The sequence below is a fragment of the Microcaecilia unicolor genome, chromosome 2 (assembly GCF_901765095.1).
Source record: "Microcaecilia unicolor chromosome 2, aMicUni1.1, whole genome shotgun sequence".
Lineage (NCBI taxonomy): Eukaryota > Metazoa > Chordata > Amphibia > Gymnophiona > Siphonopidae > Microcaecilia > Microcaecilia unicolor.
The window spans coordinates 264012010-264032204 of record NC_044032.1 but is presented as its reverse complement, the minus strand read 5'-3'; the positions used below and the strand labels follow the sequence as shown (position 1 = coordinate 264032204).

General features: G+C 48.3%; 1 protein-coding gene across 1 annotated transcript in view; it reads left to right on the top strand.

Annotated features, from left to right (window-relative positions):
• Positions 1–20195, top strand: part of ARHGAP4 (Rho GTPase activating protein 4) — a 161672-nt gene that overhangs the window by 118872 nt on the left and 22605 nt on the right. Inside the window, exons 18-19 of the mRNA XM_030194094.1 lie at positions 11112–11342; positions 12283–12347. Of these exons, the coding sequence (XP_030049954.1) occupies positions 11112–11342; positions 12283–12347 (296 nt within the window). The remainder of the gene's footprint in view (positions 1–11111; positions 11343–12282; positions 12348–20195) is intronic.

Below are 20195 nucleotides of genomic sequence, written 5' to 3'. Positions count from 1 at the left end.
TTTCGGCAAGAATCTCGCTAATCGATTTGCTAAAATCTTAGCCATCAATTTCACTTCATAATTTAGGAGCGAAATAGGCCTATATGATTCAGCTAACTCCGGATCCTTCCCTTTTTTGGGGAGTACTATAATACACGCTGTATTTAGATCCGGAGGCATCCTCTCCTTCTCTATTAAGGTGTTAAACATTGCGGCCAAGGGTTCCGTTATTTCTTCTCCCATGATTTTATAGAACTCCGCCCGGTACCCATCTACTCCCGGCGCTTTAAGCAGTTCACTTTGGCTAATCGCCAGATATACCTCATCCGGCGTAATAATAGTATTAAGCCATTGCACTTCTTGAGGGGATAGTTTTGGTAATCTGATCTGATCTAAGTATGAGTCTCCCGACAGGCCGTTATCAGGCGGGGCCTCATATAACCTTTTGTAATATTGGTAGAAATTCTCACTAATCTCTTTATCCGTATGGATTTGTTCTCCCTGCCCCTTCTTCATAGTCAAGATCCTAGCCTTGCCTTGTTTGGTTGCGATTAGACGCGCCATTAGCCTACCACATTTATTCCCGTGTTTATACAATTGATATTTGTAATATGTTTGTGATTTCACTGCCTTATAATGAAGTATTTCATTTAATTTCGTCTGTAAAAGCATTAAATGTTGTCTATTCTCGGTAGAGGCCTGTTGGCCATACCTTCTCCTAGCTTTGCACACTAATTGACTCAGCCTCATTAATTCTCTATTCCGAGCTTTGCGTTTATGTGCTGTATAGCTGATAATTTCTCCTCGAAATACTGCCTTAGCCGCCTCCCAGTACAAGACTGGATTTTCAACATGCACTGCATTGTGTTCTTTGTACTCTTGCCAACTCTGATGTATAAAGGCCTTAGAACCCTGGTCCCGATATAGCTCTGCAGGGAACACCCATCTCCCTTCCGCTCCTTTTTCTTCCTGGGGCGCCCAACTCATCTCCACCCAGGCATGATCAGATATCGCATCTGTTCCTATAATCGATTTCATCACTGAACTGAGCATCTGTTCTGAAATCAACAAATAATCAATTCGCGCCTGTGTGCCATGCGCCCGCGAGAGGTGTGTATAGTCTTTTCCCTGCGGATTAAGTATCCTCCAGACATCCACTAGCCCCACCTGACGGCAAAGATTAGGCAGCCCCCTAGTTCCCTGATTAATCTCTTGCCTCCTAATCCCCGTGCTGTCCATCATGGGGTCCATTACCATATTAAAATCCCCCCCTACTATTATGGGTAATGCATTACTTATTAATAGTTTCGAGGTGATCATCTTGTAAAACTTCCGCTCATATTGGTTCGGAGCGTATACATTGCCAAATAGCACATTCTGGCGCTGTATATGAGCCTCACAAAGTATGAATCTACCACCTGGATCAGTGAAGTGCACTTTCACATTGTCCGCTATTCCTTTTCGAAACAGGATGGCAACCCCTCCTTTTTTCCCCTGTGCTGCTGCATATTCACATTCCCCCACCCACCAAGTTCGTAATTTAGCGTGTTCCCCGGCTGATAAGTGGGTTTCTTGGAGCAGGGCTATGTCAACTTTGTGTCTTTGTAATTGTTGCAAAATTTTTGAGCGTTTTATAGGGGACGAGATCCCTCCCACATTCCATGTAACTACCTTTAGGGGTCCCATTCCATAATCATTGCCTGTTCATAAGATGTATACCAATTATTCAAGGAAAAGGGGTGTCCCAGCCCCCACCCCTCCTCACTCGCCATCCTAAGCCATGTAATATCCTTCCAAAATCCTAATAGTCGTGTCCCCCAGGTCTCCCTCCCTCCCCTTCCTCTAATCCCCCACGCTTCTCCCCTTCTAAATCTCTCTACTCCCTTTAACCCCAACCTCCCTTCTGTAGAGACTAGGTCTCGAAATGAGACCATCACGTATAACGCCTCCTACCCCCTCCCTCTCGTAAGCTAAGGTGTACGAAAGTACTCTTTCTGTCCCCCCTTTCCAGTGTATCTCCCACTTACAATCGCTTAACTTATCAACTTAATCTTGTTAACATCAACAACAACGTCAAAGAGAGACAAAGAAAAAAAAAAAAAAAAAAAAGACCTCATTTCAGAGTTCTCAAATGTCGCTTCAATTTGCAAGAGGGCTCCTCCCCGTCTCTCTACGGTGGCATCTCAGGGGCTGTCTCCAGCACCATCACTCTGATAGTGCTCCAAGCCTTTCTAGCAAATTGTCACTGCTCTTCAGTATGAAATTATTTTAAAGTCTCTCAAACATATATCTCAATTCTCTGTGATATTCTGTTCAATTATCCCGGTCTTCTCTCAGAATGCGATCTATTACAAATCCCCAAAGGCTTTTAGTTGTTCTTCTAGCTCTCCTAGGAGTTCTCCCGGGATTTTGTCCCTCTTGCCAATCCAGCAATTCCAAGCTCTCAAATTGGGTTCTGAGATCCTTCAAATCAAGTTAACTCTTTGTAATCCAATTCCTTTTGTGATTTACCTTCTGCAATCCCACCCTCCATGGGATGTCTGCATATCCTTCTTATGCCATCACGGTCAGCGATGTTCCACAGAATTCAAAAAAGCTTGTGCCTGCTCTACTGTATTATACACCTGCGTGGTCGCTTGGTAGGTGACTCTTAATTTAGCTGGATACTGCAGTGCAAATCGGATTTTCCTTTCAAAAAGTTTTGAACATATAGGAGAAAACTTCCTTCTCTGCATCGCCACCGTCGCGGAATAGTCTTGAAAACATAAAATCTTTTTATTCCCATATTGCAGTTCTTGTTCTTTCCGCAAAGCCTGTAGTATTGCTTCTTTATGTGCAAAATTTAAGATACGGCAAATCACCACTCTCGGGCGTGTTGTTTCTATGCTTTTGGGCCCTACACGATGTGCTCTCTCTACCTGAAGAACTCCAAGGTCCTCTGGGAGTTGTAGTTGTTCTGTCAGCCATTTTTCTAGGAACACTCGCAAATTTGTTGTTTCCAGTGCCTCAGGTAGTCCCACAAATCTTAAATTGTTCCTCCGGGATCGGTTCTCCAGGTCTTCAAGCTTCCCTTCATAGCCTTCCACCATGGTTTTGAGCTTAGCGTTTTCCTCTTCCATCTTGAGTACTTTATCTTCAAGGGCCCCATGTCTTTGCTGATATTCCATCAGGTCTTTAGTAAGTTGCCCCAAATTTTCTTGTACCAAAGTTATTTTGCTGTCTATGGGTCCTAATCGTCGGTCTAGCATGGGTTCCATAGCGGCTGTCACCTCCGCCGCCACTTCCGCCACCCACACTGAACTCAGGGCTGTCGCGGCCGGGCTCGATGGAGCCGCCATTTTTTCTTCGCCGGCTCGCGTCTTTTCTTTTTCCCTGCGAACGTTCTTCGCCGCCATGGAGTCCCGTTATGATTAGCGCCGATTTTATACCTTGGCTTCTTGTGTAGGATGGTGTGTTCAGCGATCTTTTTTATCCGGGCAATTTCCGCGATTTCGAGGGTTTAGCGGCAGGCTGGCAGGAGCGGAGGTTTTTTCAACCGCTCCTCGTCATGGCGTCACGTGATCCTGTAATTTTGTTTTTAATAATAGCCTCTACCATTTTCCCCGGCACCGACGTCAGACTCACCGGTCTATAATTTCCCGGATCTCCCCTGGAGCCTTTTTTAAAAATGGGCGTTACATTGGCCACCTTCCAATCTTCCGGTACCACGCTCGATTTTAAGGATAAGTTGCATATCACTAGCAGTAGCTCCGCAAGCTCGTTTTTCAGTTCTATCAGTACTCTAGGATGAATACCATCCGGTCCAGGAGATTTGCTACTCTTCAGTTTGCCGAACTGCCCCATTACGTCCTCCAGGTTTACCGTGAAGTCAGTAAGTTTCTCCGACTCGTCCGCTTGAAATACCATTTCCGACACCGGTATCCCACCCAAATCTTCCTCGGTGAAGACCGAAGCAAAGAATTCATTCAGTCTCTCCGCTACGTCTTTGTCTTCCTTGATCGCCCCTTTTACCCCTCGGTCATCCAGCGGCCCAACCGATTCTATTGCCGGCTTCCTGCTTTTAATATACCGAAAAAAATTTTTACTATGTTTTTTTGCCTCTAATGCTATCTTTTTTTCATACTCCCTCTTGGCCTTCTTAATCTGCGCCTTGCATTTGCTTTGACACTCCTTATGCTGTTTCTTGTTATTTTCAGACGGTTCCTTCTTCCATTTTCTGAAGGCGTTTCTTTTAGCCCTAATAGCTTCCTTCACCTCACTTTTCAACCAGGCCAGGTGTCTTTTGACTTCCGTCTTTCTTTTCTAATTCGCGGAATATGTATGGCCTGGGCCTCCAGGATGGTATTTTTGAACAGCGTCCACGCCTGTTGTACAGTTTTTACTCTCTCAGTTGCCCCCCTAAGTTTTTTTTTTACCATTCTTCTCATTTTATCATAGTCTCCTTTTTTAAAGTTAAACGCTAACGTATTTTACTTTCTGTGTACAGTTACTTCAAGGTCGATGTCAAAACTGATCATATTATGGTCACTGTTATCAAGCGGCCCCAGTACCATAATGTCCCTCACCAGATCATGCGCTCCACTAAGGACAAAGTCTAGAATTTTTCCTTCTCTCGTCGGCTTCTACACCAGTTGCTCCATAAAGCTGTCCTTGATTTCATCAAGGAATTGTATCTCTGTAGCGTGTCCCGATGTTACCTTTACCCAGTCTATATTTGGATAATTGAAGTCACCCATTATTATCACATTGCCCATTTTGTTCGCGTCTCTGATTTCTTTTATCATTTCTGTGTCTACCTGCTCATCCTGGCGAGGCGGACGGTAGTACATTCCTATCACCATTTTTTTCCCTTTTATACATGGAATTTCAACCCACAGTGATTCAAAGGTGTGATTTGTGTCCTGCTGAATTTGTAATCTATTGACGTGACTGTCAAAATTACATAAGTGTTGCCATACTGGGACAGACCAAAGGTCCATCAAGCCCAGTATCCTGTTTCCAACAGTGGCCAATCTAGGTCACAAGTACCTGGCAAGATCACAGAACAGTACAATACGTTTTATTCTGCTTATCCCAGAAATAAGCAGTGGGTTTTCCCAAGTCCATTTTAATAATGGCTTATGGACTTTTCTTTTAGGAAGCTATCCAACCTTTTTTAAACCCCACTAAGCTAACTGCCTTTACCACATTCTCTGGCAATGAATTCCAGACGTTGAGTGAAGAAATAATTTTTTCTGATTCATTTTAAATTTACTACTTTGTAGCTTCATTGCGTGCCCCCTAGTTCTACAGTGATACACTGAAATTCACAGTTAGCCGGTTATATCACGCGATATAACCAGCTACCTGCTAAGTGCTAATCAGGAATATTCAGCAGGAGACAGCTGGCTATCTCCCACCGAATGTTAGCTAAGAACTATTTAAACGGCTAAGTGCCGTTCCTGGTCAGTTAAGTGGTTTTGAATATCAGCCAACCTGTTCCTGGAGTTCCTGACTCAGTTTGCTGGTCACAGCATACAAGTCTGCCCAATGACGAGATTGTGCATACCTATATGTGACTTTGGTGTAGGTGTTTCTGGGATGGAGCGTGAGTGCCGTGCAGGTGGAATTGTCATTTATGTTGTAAAATACACACATTTGCACACATTGTACAGTAAACATTGACTCCTGTGTCTAAGCTTCATTATAGCCACCATTTCTGCAGCGTTTCAGGGGCACATAGCTGCTTGTCTCTCTTTAGAAAATAGGATATAAAGATGTGCCTGATTGACTTCTCAACCTAACTTTTTTTTTTTTTTAAATAAAATGACTGGGGGATAATTTTATAAACTTTTTTCATGAATGAAACCCTATTTCATGAATGTAAAAGGGCTTTTATAGAATTATCCTGTAAAACACATCGGGTCCAATATTTAAACTGCTGGGAGGCAGCACACATAAGTGCCGCAATCAGCGCAGGCCCTGGATATTCAATGCCAGGCTGTTTACGGTGACGGGCATTGAATATCCATTTTTTTTTGGCCAGCTCAAACTTAACTGGCTAAGGAGCCCTTTTACAAAGGCGCTTAAGGGCGTACACGCATGCAGCTCATGTCAAATCGGCATTACCGCCCGGATAGCGCGTGCGCCTGGTGGTAATTCAGTTTGGTGGTCGCCGAAAATATGTGGTACAAAATAATTTTCTACCGGGGGGGGGGGGGGGGGGAGTGTTACCAGTGGTAATTGGCAGTTGGTGCATGCTGGATGGTTATCGTGTGGGTAACACATGAGCCCTTACCGCTGAGTCAATGGGTGGTGTTAAGGGCTCAGGCTGTGAATAGATGCGTGATGGTTTTCATTTTGCCACACGTCCATTTTCCCGGCCCAAAAAAACCCCTTTTTTCAGATGCGCTGGAGAAATGGTCCAGCATGCATTCAATACATGCGCCCACACTACCTCAGGCCACTTTTTGGCATGCCTTTGTAAAAGGGCCCCTAAGTGAATATTTAGTGGCCAAAGATAGGACTGCTATTTATGTGGTCCGATTTGGACGCTGAACGTAGCTGGCCGGCACTTAAATATTCACAGATAGCGGGCTATATCGTGTGATATAGCTGGTTAGCCGCTATGGGGAAGATTCTATATATGGTGCCTAAAAAATCCGTGTGGAAAACATTTTCCCTAAGTGTTATTGTATAGGCGGTGTCTAGATTTAGGCATATACGCTTAGTATACGCTTAGTTGATATCCCAGCACCTAAAACTACACATGTCCATTTTCACCAGTAAAAACATGGCGTAAATCCCAGCGCATAGATTTAGGCGCAAAGAGCCATATTCTATAACTATGTGCATAAATTCCAGAACGCCCATGAATCACCCATTTCCCCATTTATAACCACATCCCTTTGTGTCTGCGCACGTTAGAAGTTAGGCACAGAGCGTTACAAAATACGCTTAGCGAGTTGTTCGCATAAATTCCAATTATTGCCTATTAGTTCTCATTATTGCTTTTTAAGTGCTGTTATCAATGCTAATTAGCATTAAGTTTTGCATGTTGTTACAGAATCCGCCTGGATTTTGGCGCACATCTCTAGGCATAGAATCTAGGAGTATGCACTGACTACGAATATTTAGCAGAAGTAACCATCTGTCTCGCGCTGAATATTAGCAGTGAGCTGGCTAAATGCTATTTAACCGGCCAGGAGCCGTTCCTGGCTGATTAAATAGTGCTGAATATCGGCCAGATATAGTGTAGGCATGTTCTGGGATGGAGTCTGGGCCACATGCGCTTTATAAATTATGCATTTATGTGTACTTTACATGATAATATTTATGTCTACCCCTGGGCAGATATAAATGTCTGTGGCTTCAATCTTGCTGTAATTTCTGCCAGTTTAGCTCTAGTATTTTATAAAAACACTAGTAAATAAGGCCCATTTCTGATACAAATGAAACGGGCGCTAGCAAGGTTTTCCTCGGAGAGTGTATATTTGAGAGAGTGTGTGTGAGAGAAAGAGTGAATGTGTGTGTGTGTGACAGAGAGAGTGAGTCTGGGTGCCAGTGTGTCTGTGAGAGAGATAGTATGTGTGTGAGAATGAGAGTGTGTGTGTTTGAGTGAGAGTGTGTGTGAGTGCGTATGTGAGACACAGTGAATGTGAGAGTGTGTTTCACACAGATACACTGTGTGTGAGAGAGTGTGTGTGTGTGAGAGAGAGAGTGTGTGTGAGACAGAGTGTGAGAGAGTATGTGTGCAATACACAGACTGTCTGTGAGACCGAGAGTGTGTGTGAAACCAAGAAGAGTGTGTGAGAGTGACTGTGTGACACATAGAAAGTGAATGTGATACAGTGTGAGACATAGAGGCATATTTTCAAAGCACTTTGGGAGGCTAAGTTCCATAGGTTTCTATGGAACTTTGGGAGGCTAAGTGCTTTGAAAATGAGCCTGATAGTGTAAGAGACTGTGTGAGAGTGAGAGAGAAAGACACTGTGAGAGAATGTGTGTGTGAGAGAGTGTGTGTGTGTGACAGAGATACCTCCCTCCCCCCTCTGATCTCAGGATCCCCTCCCCCCCTCAGGTCTCAGGACCCCCTCCCCTCCCCCCTCTGCGTTCCCCTCCCCTCCCCTGTGGTCTCAGGACCCCCTGCCTCTCCCCCCCTCTGCGTGGTTGGCAGCACCGTGTGAGTGTGTGTGTGTGACAGAGAGAGAGAGTGAGACTGGGTGCGAGTGTGTCTGTGAGAGAGAGTGTGTGTGATTGTCCTCTGTCCCCTGCCCCCTGCAGCCACCCAGCGATTCTCCTCTGTCCCCTGCCCCCCCCTGCAGCCACCCAGCGATTCTCGTCTCCCCTGCCCCCCCTCCAGCCACCCAGCTATTCTCCTCTATCTCCTGCCCCTCCCTCGAGTCATCCAGCGATCCTCCTCTGTCCCCTGCCCCCCTCCAGCCACCCAGCGATTCTGCTCTCTCCCTTGCCCCCCCTTCAGCTACCCAGCGATTCTGCTCTCTCCCCTGCCCCCCCCCCGTAGCCACCCAGCGATTGTGCTCTGTCCCCTGATTAGCTCCGTTGAAGTTGTGGCGTTATTGAAAGCCCTGGCTGTCTGTAGCCTGCTCCTCTCCAGCCTTCAAGTTCATTCCCTCAGTCCTGCCTTCTGATTACCCGCCCTCGACGTCATCACGTTTTGACACAAGGGCGGGGCAGAGAGAGAGATGTGACAGACTTACCAATGTTACAAATCCTTCACTGAAGCCATGGAGTCAGCTTCAGAACGTTGGAGGTGAGTTCGTTCCCTCAGTCCTGCCTTCTGATTATCCGCCCTCGACGTCATCACGTTTTGACACGAGGGCGGGGCAGAGAGAGATGTGACACACGAACCTTATGAGCCCTTCACTGAAGCCACGGAGTCAGCTTCAGAACGTTGGAGGTGCTTTTTATTATAGTAGATATAAAAGCTAATGTGTCTTTATAAAATATTCTAAAAATAGGCACCTTTGTGCCCTGTCAACATAGCTGACCATTATGAAATTATCCCCTTTATGTGTAAGGATGACCAGGGCAGGATTTACGTGTTAGTTAGACAAGGTACGGCTTAGTGCCTTACATTACAAGGGGCCTCATGCTTCACTAAAATAAAATTAAATGCACTTATAAATAATGAAAATTATGATACAAAATAATTGTAATTATTGTTTTTATTATTGACTGTTAGTTTTAAATATTTTTTTAATTTAATGTTTACTTTCTGCTTAATTGAGGGGGGTCTCTTAAATATTATAACTTATGAGTACTACTACTACTACTTATCATTTCTATAGCACTTCTAGACATACACAGCACTGTACACTGGACATAAAGAGACAGTCCCTGCTCGACAGAGTTTACAATCTAATTAGGACAGACAAACAGGACAAATAAGAGATAAGGTCACAATCCAGCTCATTTTCGAAAGTGATCGCCGGCCATTTTCCGACATAAATCGGGAGATGGCCGGTGATCTCGGAAAAGCTGCCAAATCGGTATAATCGAAAAGCCGTTTTTTTGCCAACATCGCTGCTTTCCCGTCGCGTCGCCGGCCAAAGTTCAAAGAGGCGTGTCGGCGGCGAAGCGAAGGCGGGACATGGGCGGGCGTGGGCTTGGCTACCAGATGGCCGGCTTTCGGCGATAATGGAAAAAAACCCCGGCGATAAGCAGTATATCGCCGGGTTTACTTGGTCCTTTTATGTTCACGACCAAGCCTCAAAAAGGTGCCCCAAATGACCAGATGACCACTGGAGGGAATGGGGGATGACCTCCCCATACTCCCCCAGTGGTCACCAACCCCCTCCCATACTAAAAAAATAAAGCTAAAAACCTTTTTTGCCAGCCTGTATGCCAGCCTCAAATGCCGTACCCACCTCCATGACAGCAGAATGTGTTGTATCCTCTGACAGCCCTTCCCTGGTTGCGATGTGCCTCTGGGGTGAGTGTGACACCTTTTCTGTTAGGTGCCCTGCAGAGTCATATCAGCAATGCATTGTGGTGGGTGTAGGGTACTGGGCTGTACTTCCATGGTGCTTTTCCCCCCTGCTAACTGGGTTCAGAGTGTGCCCTGTTTTGTTTCCGGTAGTCCATGAGGTAGTGGCCATTTTTGTAAGCCAGTTTTAGATCCCTTTCATGTGTCACCCACGTTAGAGAACGTTATTACCTTGAATGTGGCTGAAAGAGGGCATTGTACACCATTCTGCCAGCTGTGACCTACTGCTAATCTCAGTACCAGGGAGACTGTTGCCAGTGGGGCACAACCTCTGATCTGCAGTTAACTGTGAGTAAACGTGCTTATTCAAATAAAGGACTTTTTCAAAGAGATTAGTCTTCAGGTGTCAACTGGTGTGCCAAGGTTATACAGCAGCAACAAGTCCTAGAGGCCTGCATGTATGCAGGTCCCTGGAGCACTTTTAGTGGGTACCGCAGTGCACTTCAGCCAGGCGGACCCAGGCCCATCCCCCCCTACCTGTAACACTTGTGCTGGTAATGGAAGCCCTCCAAAACCCACTACCCACAAATGTACAATACTACCAAAGCTCTTAGGGGTGAAGGGGGCAACTACATGTGGGTACAGTGGGTTTTGGAGGGGGGGTTGGGGGGCTGAGCACCCAAAGTAAGGGAGCTATGCATGTGGGAGGTTTTTCTGAAGTCATCCGCACTGACCCCTAGGGTGCCCAGCTGGTGTCCTGGCATGACAGGGGGGAAAAGTGCGCTACAAATGCTGGCTCCGCCCACGACCAAATGCCTTGGATTTTGCCGGGTTGGAGATGGCCGGCATTTTTTTCCATTATCGCTGAAAAACAAACCTGGCCATCTCAAACCCGGCGAATTCCAAGGCATTTGACCAGGCTAAACCGTATTATCGAAAAAAAAAGATGGCCGGCCATCTTTTTCGATAATACGGTTCCAGCCAGCTGTAGCGCCGCCGCCAACATAGATTGCCGGCAATCTATTTGGCCGGCGACGTTCGATTATGCCCCTCAATATGACTCACAATATGCTTAAATTCGGCCCTGAAAGTGATGTTTATATGAGATTCTGATGAAAACCTGCTCTTTACGTGTATCAGTGTGATTATCCGCTTTAGGTCTTCATTGTGGTCCTGACTGTGTTATTCTTGTGTCACTTGGCAGCCTGTCACAGTACAGTGATGAGAACATGATGGACCCCTACAATCTTTCTGTGTGCTTTGGGCCTACTCTGGTCTCTGTTCCCCAGAATCAGGACCCTGTCTTCATTCAAGCTCAGGTTAATGAGTTGGTGAAGACCATCATCATTTATCAGGAGCAGATATTTCCTGGGCCTATGGAACTGGAAGGGCCTGTCTATGAGAAATGCATGACTGTAGCAGATGATAACTACAGGTACAATGGACAAATCTGTAATAGTTAGCATAATAACAGCAGGAATAATATGATTTGTATGTGGCATGTTTCTGAGACTTCAGAAGGAAGTGTGCAGACACCTCTGGAATGCAGAATCTGGCAATGCATTTCTGGCATCTGTCCTATGTTACAGCTTCTGAAGGGGAATCTATGTTACAGCTTCTGAAGGGAATCTGAGAGAAGATAGAAGATGCAATTTCAAAAGTCAGCCAGGCCGAGTAGAGTGTTAGATACTTGATCAACTTTCTACAGTCTGCAGCAGGGGCGTAGCCATGGGGGACCTCTGGAGCCTAGGCCTCCCTCATTTTGGGCCCAAACCTCCTCCAAAATTGTGGCACTGGTTTAATGGCTGGTGGGGATGCCCAAGCCCTGCCAGCTGGAAGTCCATTGCCCAAATCCCTTCCCATATTGTCTGAGCAGCGCAGAAGTTGGTGGTGTGCTTCAACCACTGACGCCAGCACTCCTATGCCTGCTCAGTTCAGTCGCTGAACTGAACCTGCGTAAGAGTGCCATCATTGGCAGCTGAAGCATACTGCTGACTTCCGCGCTGCTGAAGTGGGGGACTCAGGCAGAAGACCTCTTCGGCTGGCGGGACTTGGGAATTCTCACCAACAAAGGTTCAATTTAAACATGGTGGGAGGCAGGGGGGGGAGGGGAAGAGCTCAGAGGAAATACATGTCCCCCTCAGTCCACCCCAGCCCCCCCTCCCCCCCAAAAAAGTACCATCAGGGACAGGCAGATTTTGTTTTGGTTTTCACCCTTTTATGTTTCATCTGTGAATGTGTAGGTATAAACTGAGCTGGATCAGCCTATCTCTGGGGTCAGGGGTAATCCTACGTGAGAGTGAGAATTCTCTTACCATGTTCTTCTGAGCCAGGCTGGTTATTTTTGTCTTGTTCTTGATCTTTCCTAATTTTAGTGACATAGTACATCTGGAGCCCACCATTGAAGAAGTGGAACTGGAGCCTGCGGTCAGTGAGGAGGGTAAGAGAGTTTATTTATATTCCATATCATCAAGCTGATCAATCCATAGACTGGTGGGTTGTGTCCATCTACCAGCAGGTGGAGATAGAGAGCAAACTTTTGCCTCCCTATATGTGGTCATGTGCTGCCGGAAACTCCTCAGTATGTTCTCTATCTCAGCAGGTGGTGGTCACACACAGCAGCAGCTCTGGCTAGGCCTCCAAGCCTAATCCTTAGGTTTTGTTGAGGCCTGGGGTTGAGGGCTCTTTTGAGCAAGTGCAAACCTGGTGGTGCCAGGTCCCTCCTTTTCTCCCCCCTCCCGCTGGCTCCGTTAAAAAAAAAAAAAAAAAAAAAATTTTTAAACGTCCTTAAAGGCGTTTATTTCGACGTTTATTTAAACGTTCATTGCAGCTACTCACTGGGACACCAGTTCGTTACAGCTCGGAGCGGCAAGCAGGTAATTTTACCTTTTTATAGCGGGCAGGGGGTTCCCCGATTCTTCTCCTCGTGGCATATGGCGTCGGAGGGCGAGGGCGCAAAGGGTCGCTCCCCGGATCGCTGGAGCGCTTCTAGAGGGGATGCGGGGGTTTTACAGCCTGATTCGCCCTTGATGGGTGACAGTTTAGTGACCGATGAATGTCCCGGTCCTTCCTCCGGCGTGGTGGTTTTTCCCGCCATAAACGCCCATCCCCCGCTCCTCGCCTCCGCCATCTTGGCCGGCCACGCGGCTCGGACGGCTTCTTCGTGGGCCGCCCTTGAGGTTGGAGACATTAATGCCATGAACGCCCTTAATTTGGGCGACGGCGCAAAAGCGGCTAAGTTAAGCGCCGTTCTTCCCGCGCGGCTCCTTCGCGGAGTGTCGCGCCGGACGCCATTTTGGATGCGCAGCATGTCTCTCCCCCGCTCTTGCGAGCGCCGGTTGAGGGTGCGTCTAGGGCTGTTGCCCAGGCTGCGGAAGTGCACAGTCTGGGGGGTTTCTCCCCCGAGTTTGTTTTGCTGCTGCATCAGGCTTTCCTCATGCAAAACGCTGCCCCTGCTCCCTCGTCTGGTAAAGAGGTTGAGGTTCCCAGAGGTAACGCCCTCGGGTTGATTCCCAGGCCTTGGAGGACTTTGTCTCCTCCGATGTAGATGAGGGCAGCGTGTCTGAGGTCTCCCAACGGTCCTTTGCGGATTCCTTGGAGGAGATAGATCCCCGCTCGGATGGAGCGGATGACCCCTCTGCAGCGCGGCTTTTTAGCCCAGAGGATTTGCCCAACCTGTTGTTACAGGCCATGGACACTTTGAAGATTTCCTCTCCGGAGGACGTCTCTCCCTCAGCCCCTGTTGGCTCTGCCATTATGCTGGGGACGAAGCGCCCGCCTAGAACCTTCCACGTGCATGATGCCATGCACTCCTTAATTTCGGCTCAATGGGATGTCCCGGAAGCGAGCCTCAAAGTGGCTAGGGCTATGTCCCGCCTCTATCCTTTGCCTGAAAGTGAACGTGAGGCCTATCTGTGGCCTACCGTGGATTCTTTAATCACTGCGGTGACTAAGAAAACGGCTTTGCCGGTGGAAGGTGGCACGGCCCTAAAGGACGCCCAAGACAGAAGATTGGAGGCGGCCTTAAGGTCGTCCTTTGAGGCGACTGCTTTAAGTTTGCAGGCCTCGGTTTGCGGTTCCTATGTGGCCAGGGCGTGCCTGACTATGGTGCAGCGGGCTTCCCCCTCGGATCATTCCTTGAGGGCTGATTGGCCGGCCCTGTAATCGGGCTTAGCCTATTTGGCAGACTTGCTGTATGATGTCTTGAGCCTCAGCTAAAGGCATGGCTCAGACAGTCTCTGCGCGGCGGTGGCTTTGGCTGAAACATTGGTCTACTGACCACGCCTCTAAATCCCGCCTGGCTAGATTGCCTTTTAAAGGCAAGCTGCTCTTTGGGGTCGAGCTGGACAAAATCGTGACCGATCTCGGCACGTCTAAGGGCAAGAAATTACCAGAGGTCAGGGCTCGGGCTAGTACTCGTCCCGGTACCTTCAGAGGACGGTTGCAGGAAGCCCGTCGGTACCGCCCGGGCAAGTCGGGCTCCTCTGCCCCTTCTTCCTTCAAGAGGAATTTCTCCCCCAAGCAGCATTCCTTTCGCAGAGACCGCCGTCCCGGAGGTGCTCCCTCCGGTCCTCCCCCAGGGTCTCGTACCCAATGACGGGGCCTTGGTCCACGCCCCAGTGCAGATTGGAGGACGGCTGTCCTCGTTTCTGGGCGAGTGGACCACAATAACTTCAGACGCGTGGGTGCTGGAAGTCATCAGAGATGGCTACAAGCTAGAGTTCTGCCGACCCTTAAAAGACGGGTTCGTACTCTCTCCCTGCAGGTCTCCGGTCAAGCTGTGGCAGTGCAGCAGACCTTGGACAATCTGATCCGCCTGGGCGCGGTCGTTCCGGTGCCAGAAAGTCAGCTTGGCAAGGGACGTTACTCCATTTACTTTGTGGTACCAAAGAAAGGAGGTTCTGTCCGGCCTATCCTCGACCTCAAAGGGGTTAATCGGGCCTTGAAAGTGCGGCACTTTCGCATGGAGACTCTCCGCTCTGTTATAGTGGCAGTGAAGGCAGGAGAGTTCCTGGCATCCTTGGGCATCAAGGAAGCGTACCTGCATATTCCCATCTGGCCTCATCATCAACGCTTTCTGCGTTTTGCAGTCCTGGGCCGACACTTCCAGTTCAGAGCCCTCCCTTTCGGGTTGGCTACTGCTCCGCGGACCTTTTCCAAAGTAATGGTGGTCATCGCGGCCTTCCTATGAAAGGAAGGGGTACAAGTCCATCCTTATCTGGACGACTGGTTGATCCGAGCCCCCTCTTATGCAGAGTGCGGCAAGCTGTGAACCGGGTAGTTGCTCTTTTGAGCTCCCTGGGATGGATCATCAACTGGGAGAAGAGCCAGCTGCGCCCGACTCAGTCCCTGGAGTACCTGGGAGTTCGATTCGACACCCAAGTGGGCAGAGTGTTCCTGCCAGACAATCGGATTGTCAAACTTCAGGCTCAAGTGGACCAGTTCCTAGTAGCCTCTCCTCCTCGGGCTTGGGACTATGTGCAGCTGTTGGGCTCTATGACGGCCATGATGGAAGTAGTGCCCTGGGCCAGGGCTCATATGAGACCACTTCAACAATCTTTGCTGCGGCGCTGGACTCCGATGTCGGAGGATTATGCTGTGCGCCTTCCCTTGGACCCAGCAGTGTGCAAGGCGCTGAGCTGGTGGATGCAGACAGACAAGTTGTCTGCGGGAATGCCTCTGGTGACCCCAGAGTGGATTGTCGTCACGACGGACGCCTCTTTGTCGGGCTGGGGAGCCCACTGCTTGGGAAGGACAGCGCAGGGGCTCTGGTCTCCTGCAGAGGCAAAGTGGTCTATCAACCTCCTGGAACTCAGAGCCATTCGGTTGGCGCTTTTGGAGTTCATCCCGGTACTGGTGTTGAAGCCTGTACGGGTCCTGTCAGACAATGCCACGGCTGTGGTCTATGTCAACCGCCAGGGAGGTACCAAGAGCGCCCCTCTAGCCAAGGAGGCTATGAATCTTTGCCAGTGGGCGGAAGCGAACCTGGAGCAGCTTTCAGCGGCCCACATTGCCGGAGTCATGAATGTCAAGGCGGTCTTTCTCAGTCGCCATACCTTGGAGCCCGGAGACTGGCAACTATCTGCTCAGGCGTTCTTGGACATCACGAAGCGCTGGGGCCAGCCGAGCCTAGTTCTGATGGCGTCATCGGCCAATTGCCAAGTGCCGCGCTTTTTCAGCAGAGGACGGGACCCTCGATCCCTGGGAGTAGATGCTCTTCTCCAACAGTGGCCGACACAAGAGCTCCTCTATGTGTTCCCGCCCTGGCCCATGTTGGGCAGGGTGCTAGACCGGGTGGCAAAGCATCCCGGCAGGGTAATCCGGGTGGGTCCGGATTGGCCCAGACGTCCCTGGTATGCGGACTTGATCAGGCTCTCAGTCGACGATCCTCTGCGGCTGTCAGTGGAGCAGGGCCTGTTACATCAGGGTCCCGTGGTGATGGAGGATCCCTCCCCCTTTGGTCTTGCGACCTGGCTATTGAGCGGCAGCGTCTGAGGAAGAAGGGCTTCTCAGACAAGGTCATCGCCACTATGCTAAGAGCGAGGAAGCGCTCTACTTCTACTGCTTACGCCAGGGTTTGGCGTATCTTTGCAGCGTGGTGTGAAGCAGGCTCACTTTCTCCCTTCACTGCTCCAATTTCTTCAGTGTTGGCGTTCCTGCAAGTAGGTCTGGAGAAAGGCCTGTCGCTCAGTTCCCTTAAAGTCCAGGTAGCGGCTCTGGCTTGCTTCAGGGGCCGCCTGAAGGGTGCTTCCCTGGCTTCGCAGCCAGATGTGGTGCGCTTTCTCAGGGGAGTTAATCACCTGCGCCCTCCTCTGCACTCAGTGGTGCCTGCGTGGAATCTCAACCTGGTGCTAAGAGCGTTGCAGAAGCCGCCTTTTGAACCCTTGTCAAGGGCATCTCTGAAAGATCTGACGTGGAAAGCAGTCTTTTTGGTGGCTATCACTTCAGCCAGAAGAGTTTCCGAGCTCCAGGCGCTCTCATGTCGAGAGCCTTTTCTGCAGTTCACTGAGGCAGGAGTGACTATTCGCACAGTGCCTTCCTTTCTGCCCAAGATTGTTTCTCGCTTCCATGTGAATCAGCAGCTCTGTCTCACTTCCTTTCGTAGGGAGGACTACCCAGAGGAGTACTCTGCTCTTAAATATCTGGATGTGAGGCGAGTCATCATCAGATACTTGGAAGTGACCAATGATTTCCGGAAATCGGATCATCTGTTTGTCCTGTTTGCAGGTCCTCGTAAGGGTCTGCAGGCTGCTAGGCCTACAGTGGCAAGATGGGTCAAGGAAGCCATTGCAGCGGCTTATGTGGCCGCAAGGAAGGTGCCGCCTATCCAGCTGAAGGCTCACTCCACGAGAGCTCAGGCGGCCTCGATGGCAGAGGCCGGATCCGTCTCCTTGGAAGAGATATGCAAGGCGGCAACTTGGGCTTCGGCTCATACATTCTCCAAGCATTACCGTTTGACGGTGGCTGCACGGGCGGAGGCCCGGTTTGGAGCTTCAGTGTTGAGGTCAGGGATTTCAATGTCCCGCCCTGGGTGAGTACTGCTTCGGTACATCCCACCAGTCTATGGATTGATCAGCTTGATGATATGGAAGGTAAAATTATGTATAATCATACCTGATAATTTTCTTTCCATTAATCATAGCTGATCAATCCATAGCCCCTCCCAGATATCTGTACTGTTTTTATTCTGGTTGCATTTCAGGTTCAAGTTTAGTCTTCAGTTACTTCAGAAAGACTTCGTGTTCAAGTTTTTTCACTTGGATTCTTCAAGAGTTGAGACGAGTTTGTGTTACAGTGAGCTGCTGCATTCCTCTCCCCTCCGTTTTACGGGGCTGGATTGAGACTTAAAAATCTGCCGGCACTCCCTCCCGCTTCGTGCGGCTGTAGGGCAGCTTTGTACCCTTCCCGCTTCGGCGGTGTTAGGGTCAGTCAGCTCCTCCCGCGGTTGCGGTTGCAGGATAAGCCAGATCCCCCCGCATCGGCGGGTGTGGTGTCCCTCCCCCGCTCCGCGGGGATGAGCTGGACGGATTCCCCTCCCCCTCTTGTGTGGGGATGAGCTGGGTTAATTCCCCTCCCCCGTTTCGGCGGTGGTGAGCTGGGCAGAGTGTCCCTTCGTGGGTGTAATTCTCTAAGTGCTGAGTCCTGCGGATGGAGCTTTGATATCGACATACTGAGGAGTTTCCGGCAGCACATGACCACATATAGGGAGGCAAAAGTTTGCTCTCTATCTCCACCTGCTGGTAGATGGACACAACCCACCAGTCTATGGATTGATCAGCTATGATTAATGGAAAGAAAATTATCAGGTATGATTATACATAATTTTACCTTTTGGAGTACTGATGAAGGTGGGAAGGAGATTGTCCTTCGTACCATTAGCAGTGCAAAGCAGTACCTAATGAAACAGATGTAGGCTTATTCTAGCAGCCCAGGAAACCCATTTTTTATTTGCTTTGAATGCACCTGCGGTTTTTCAGAGTTTACTGGCAACAAATGATCCTGTTCCCAGAGCGCAGGCAATTTTATTGAACCAAGTGAGGAGAGCATGTGGAGCATGGATCATGGATTTTTTTCCAACCTGTCTGCATACATGTGTATGTATATGTATGTATTTTGTATGTGTTTGTGTGTGTGTCTCTCTGTTTTATTTGCATGTATTGTGTATATGTGGATGTCTGTGTTTTGTTTGTGCATGTGTTTGCCCAAGTTGTGCATGCCTGTGTGTTTTTATGTTTTGTTTGTGTGTGGGGGTGTGTGAATGTGTGCATTATTTTTTTATGTGTATGCGTGTATATGTGTATGTCTGCATTTTTTGTTAAGAGAAGGAAATCAAGTAATTGCAACAGCATCAACAGCCAAATCATGGAGAAAAATGAACATCATAAACATGCCCCAACTTCCCAGCCCTCCCCTCCCCACTGCTCCCACCCTGCCCACTGTTCTTCTTATCAAGTCCAACCTTGAGGAAGTACACTGTGTGCTCTTCAGGGCATTTTCTAACATCAAATCCACCCGCCACCCCAAGACTGTTATCTACCCAAATACCCAGTGTACCTGAATGTGACTCACCTTGAGCTGCTACTGAAAAAGGTGTGAGCAAAATTCAAATCAGTAAATTCTTAGTGAGCCGGGTCCAGCTTTTTGCTGGATTGGTAGAAGAATCAATAAGGTTAGAGAAATAAATTTTTTTTTTTGCTTCTTTGAGATGAAGTGAATTAAGGCAAGCTAAGGATTTACATTGTTGCAACGATTCCTGTGAGTGCTTTTTTCTGCCATAACCATTTGGCTTGTCTATGCTCATACTTAAGCAATCTAAGTCCACTATGGTACCATGGATTATTTTGATGACGATTGGAAACTAGCATAAGTGGAGCCTTAGAACCCAGTGATTGTTCTTCAGCTGGTAAAGTGCTTGGTCAGCCTTTATATTATCTTCCTTGCAGTCATTAAGAAGCACACTTTCTTTAATACACCTGACTACCCACTTTCTTGATCCTTTAACCTCAGCATGGCTTAAAATTTCCAAACATGGTTTGCTCCCACAATTGCTCTCAATGATTAGTTAAAGTCTGTCTTTAGGTGTTGCCCCAACAGCTTGGAAGAAAGCTGTTATTCGACCAATATTGAAAAAAGCAAATTTAAATCCTTCCTGTACCTCTAATTACCGAAGCAGAACAAAAAGCACAAATGAACCTCCAGGAACAGGGTAATAGGACATTCTTTATTGGAAAGCCTGACACGGACTGTGTTTTGGCAACTATGCGCCTGCATCAGGGGTCTAGCAAAATACAAAAATCATAATAAGTAAAAATGCTAATAAGGTTGTAAATAAAGGTTAGAAATAAACTAAATGGTAATACTACCTAGCTTACCACAACAATATGCAGAATTGTTTATAAAGGAATTTGCAGATCTGCAACTAAACAGGGCTGAATTAAAAGGTCTCGTACTGACCTTTAAATGGATCCACTCTGCAGCCCCCTATTACCTCTCCACTCTCATCTCTCCCTACATTCCTCCCCGTGAACTCCGCTCACTGGACAACTCCTTCTCCTCCACTGCTAACTCCAGGCTTTGCTCCTTTTCTCTCTCGGCACCTTATGTCTGGAATAGACTTCCTGGACCTATACGTCTAGCTCCATCTCTACCTGTTTTCAAATCTATGCTGAAAACCCACCTTTTCACTGCTGCTTTTAGCTCCTAGCCACAATTGCCCTCCCCTTGTCCCTTCCTCCCTTCTCACCCATTACTTCCCTCACCTGTAACTGTCTTGTCTGTCTGTATTATT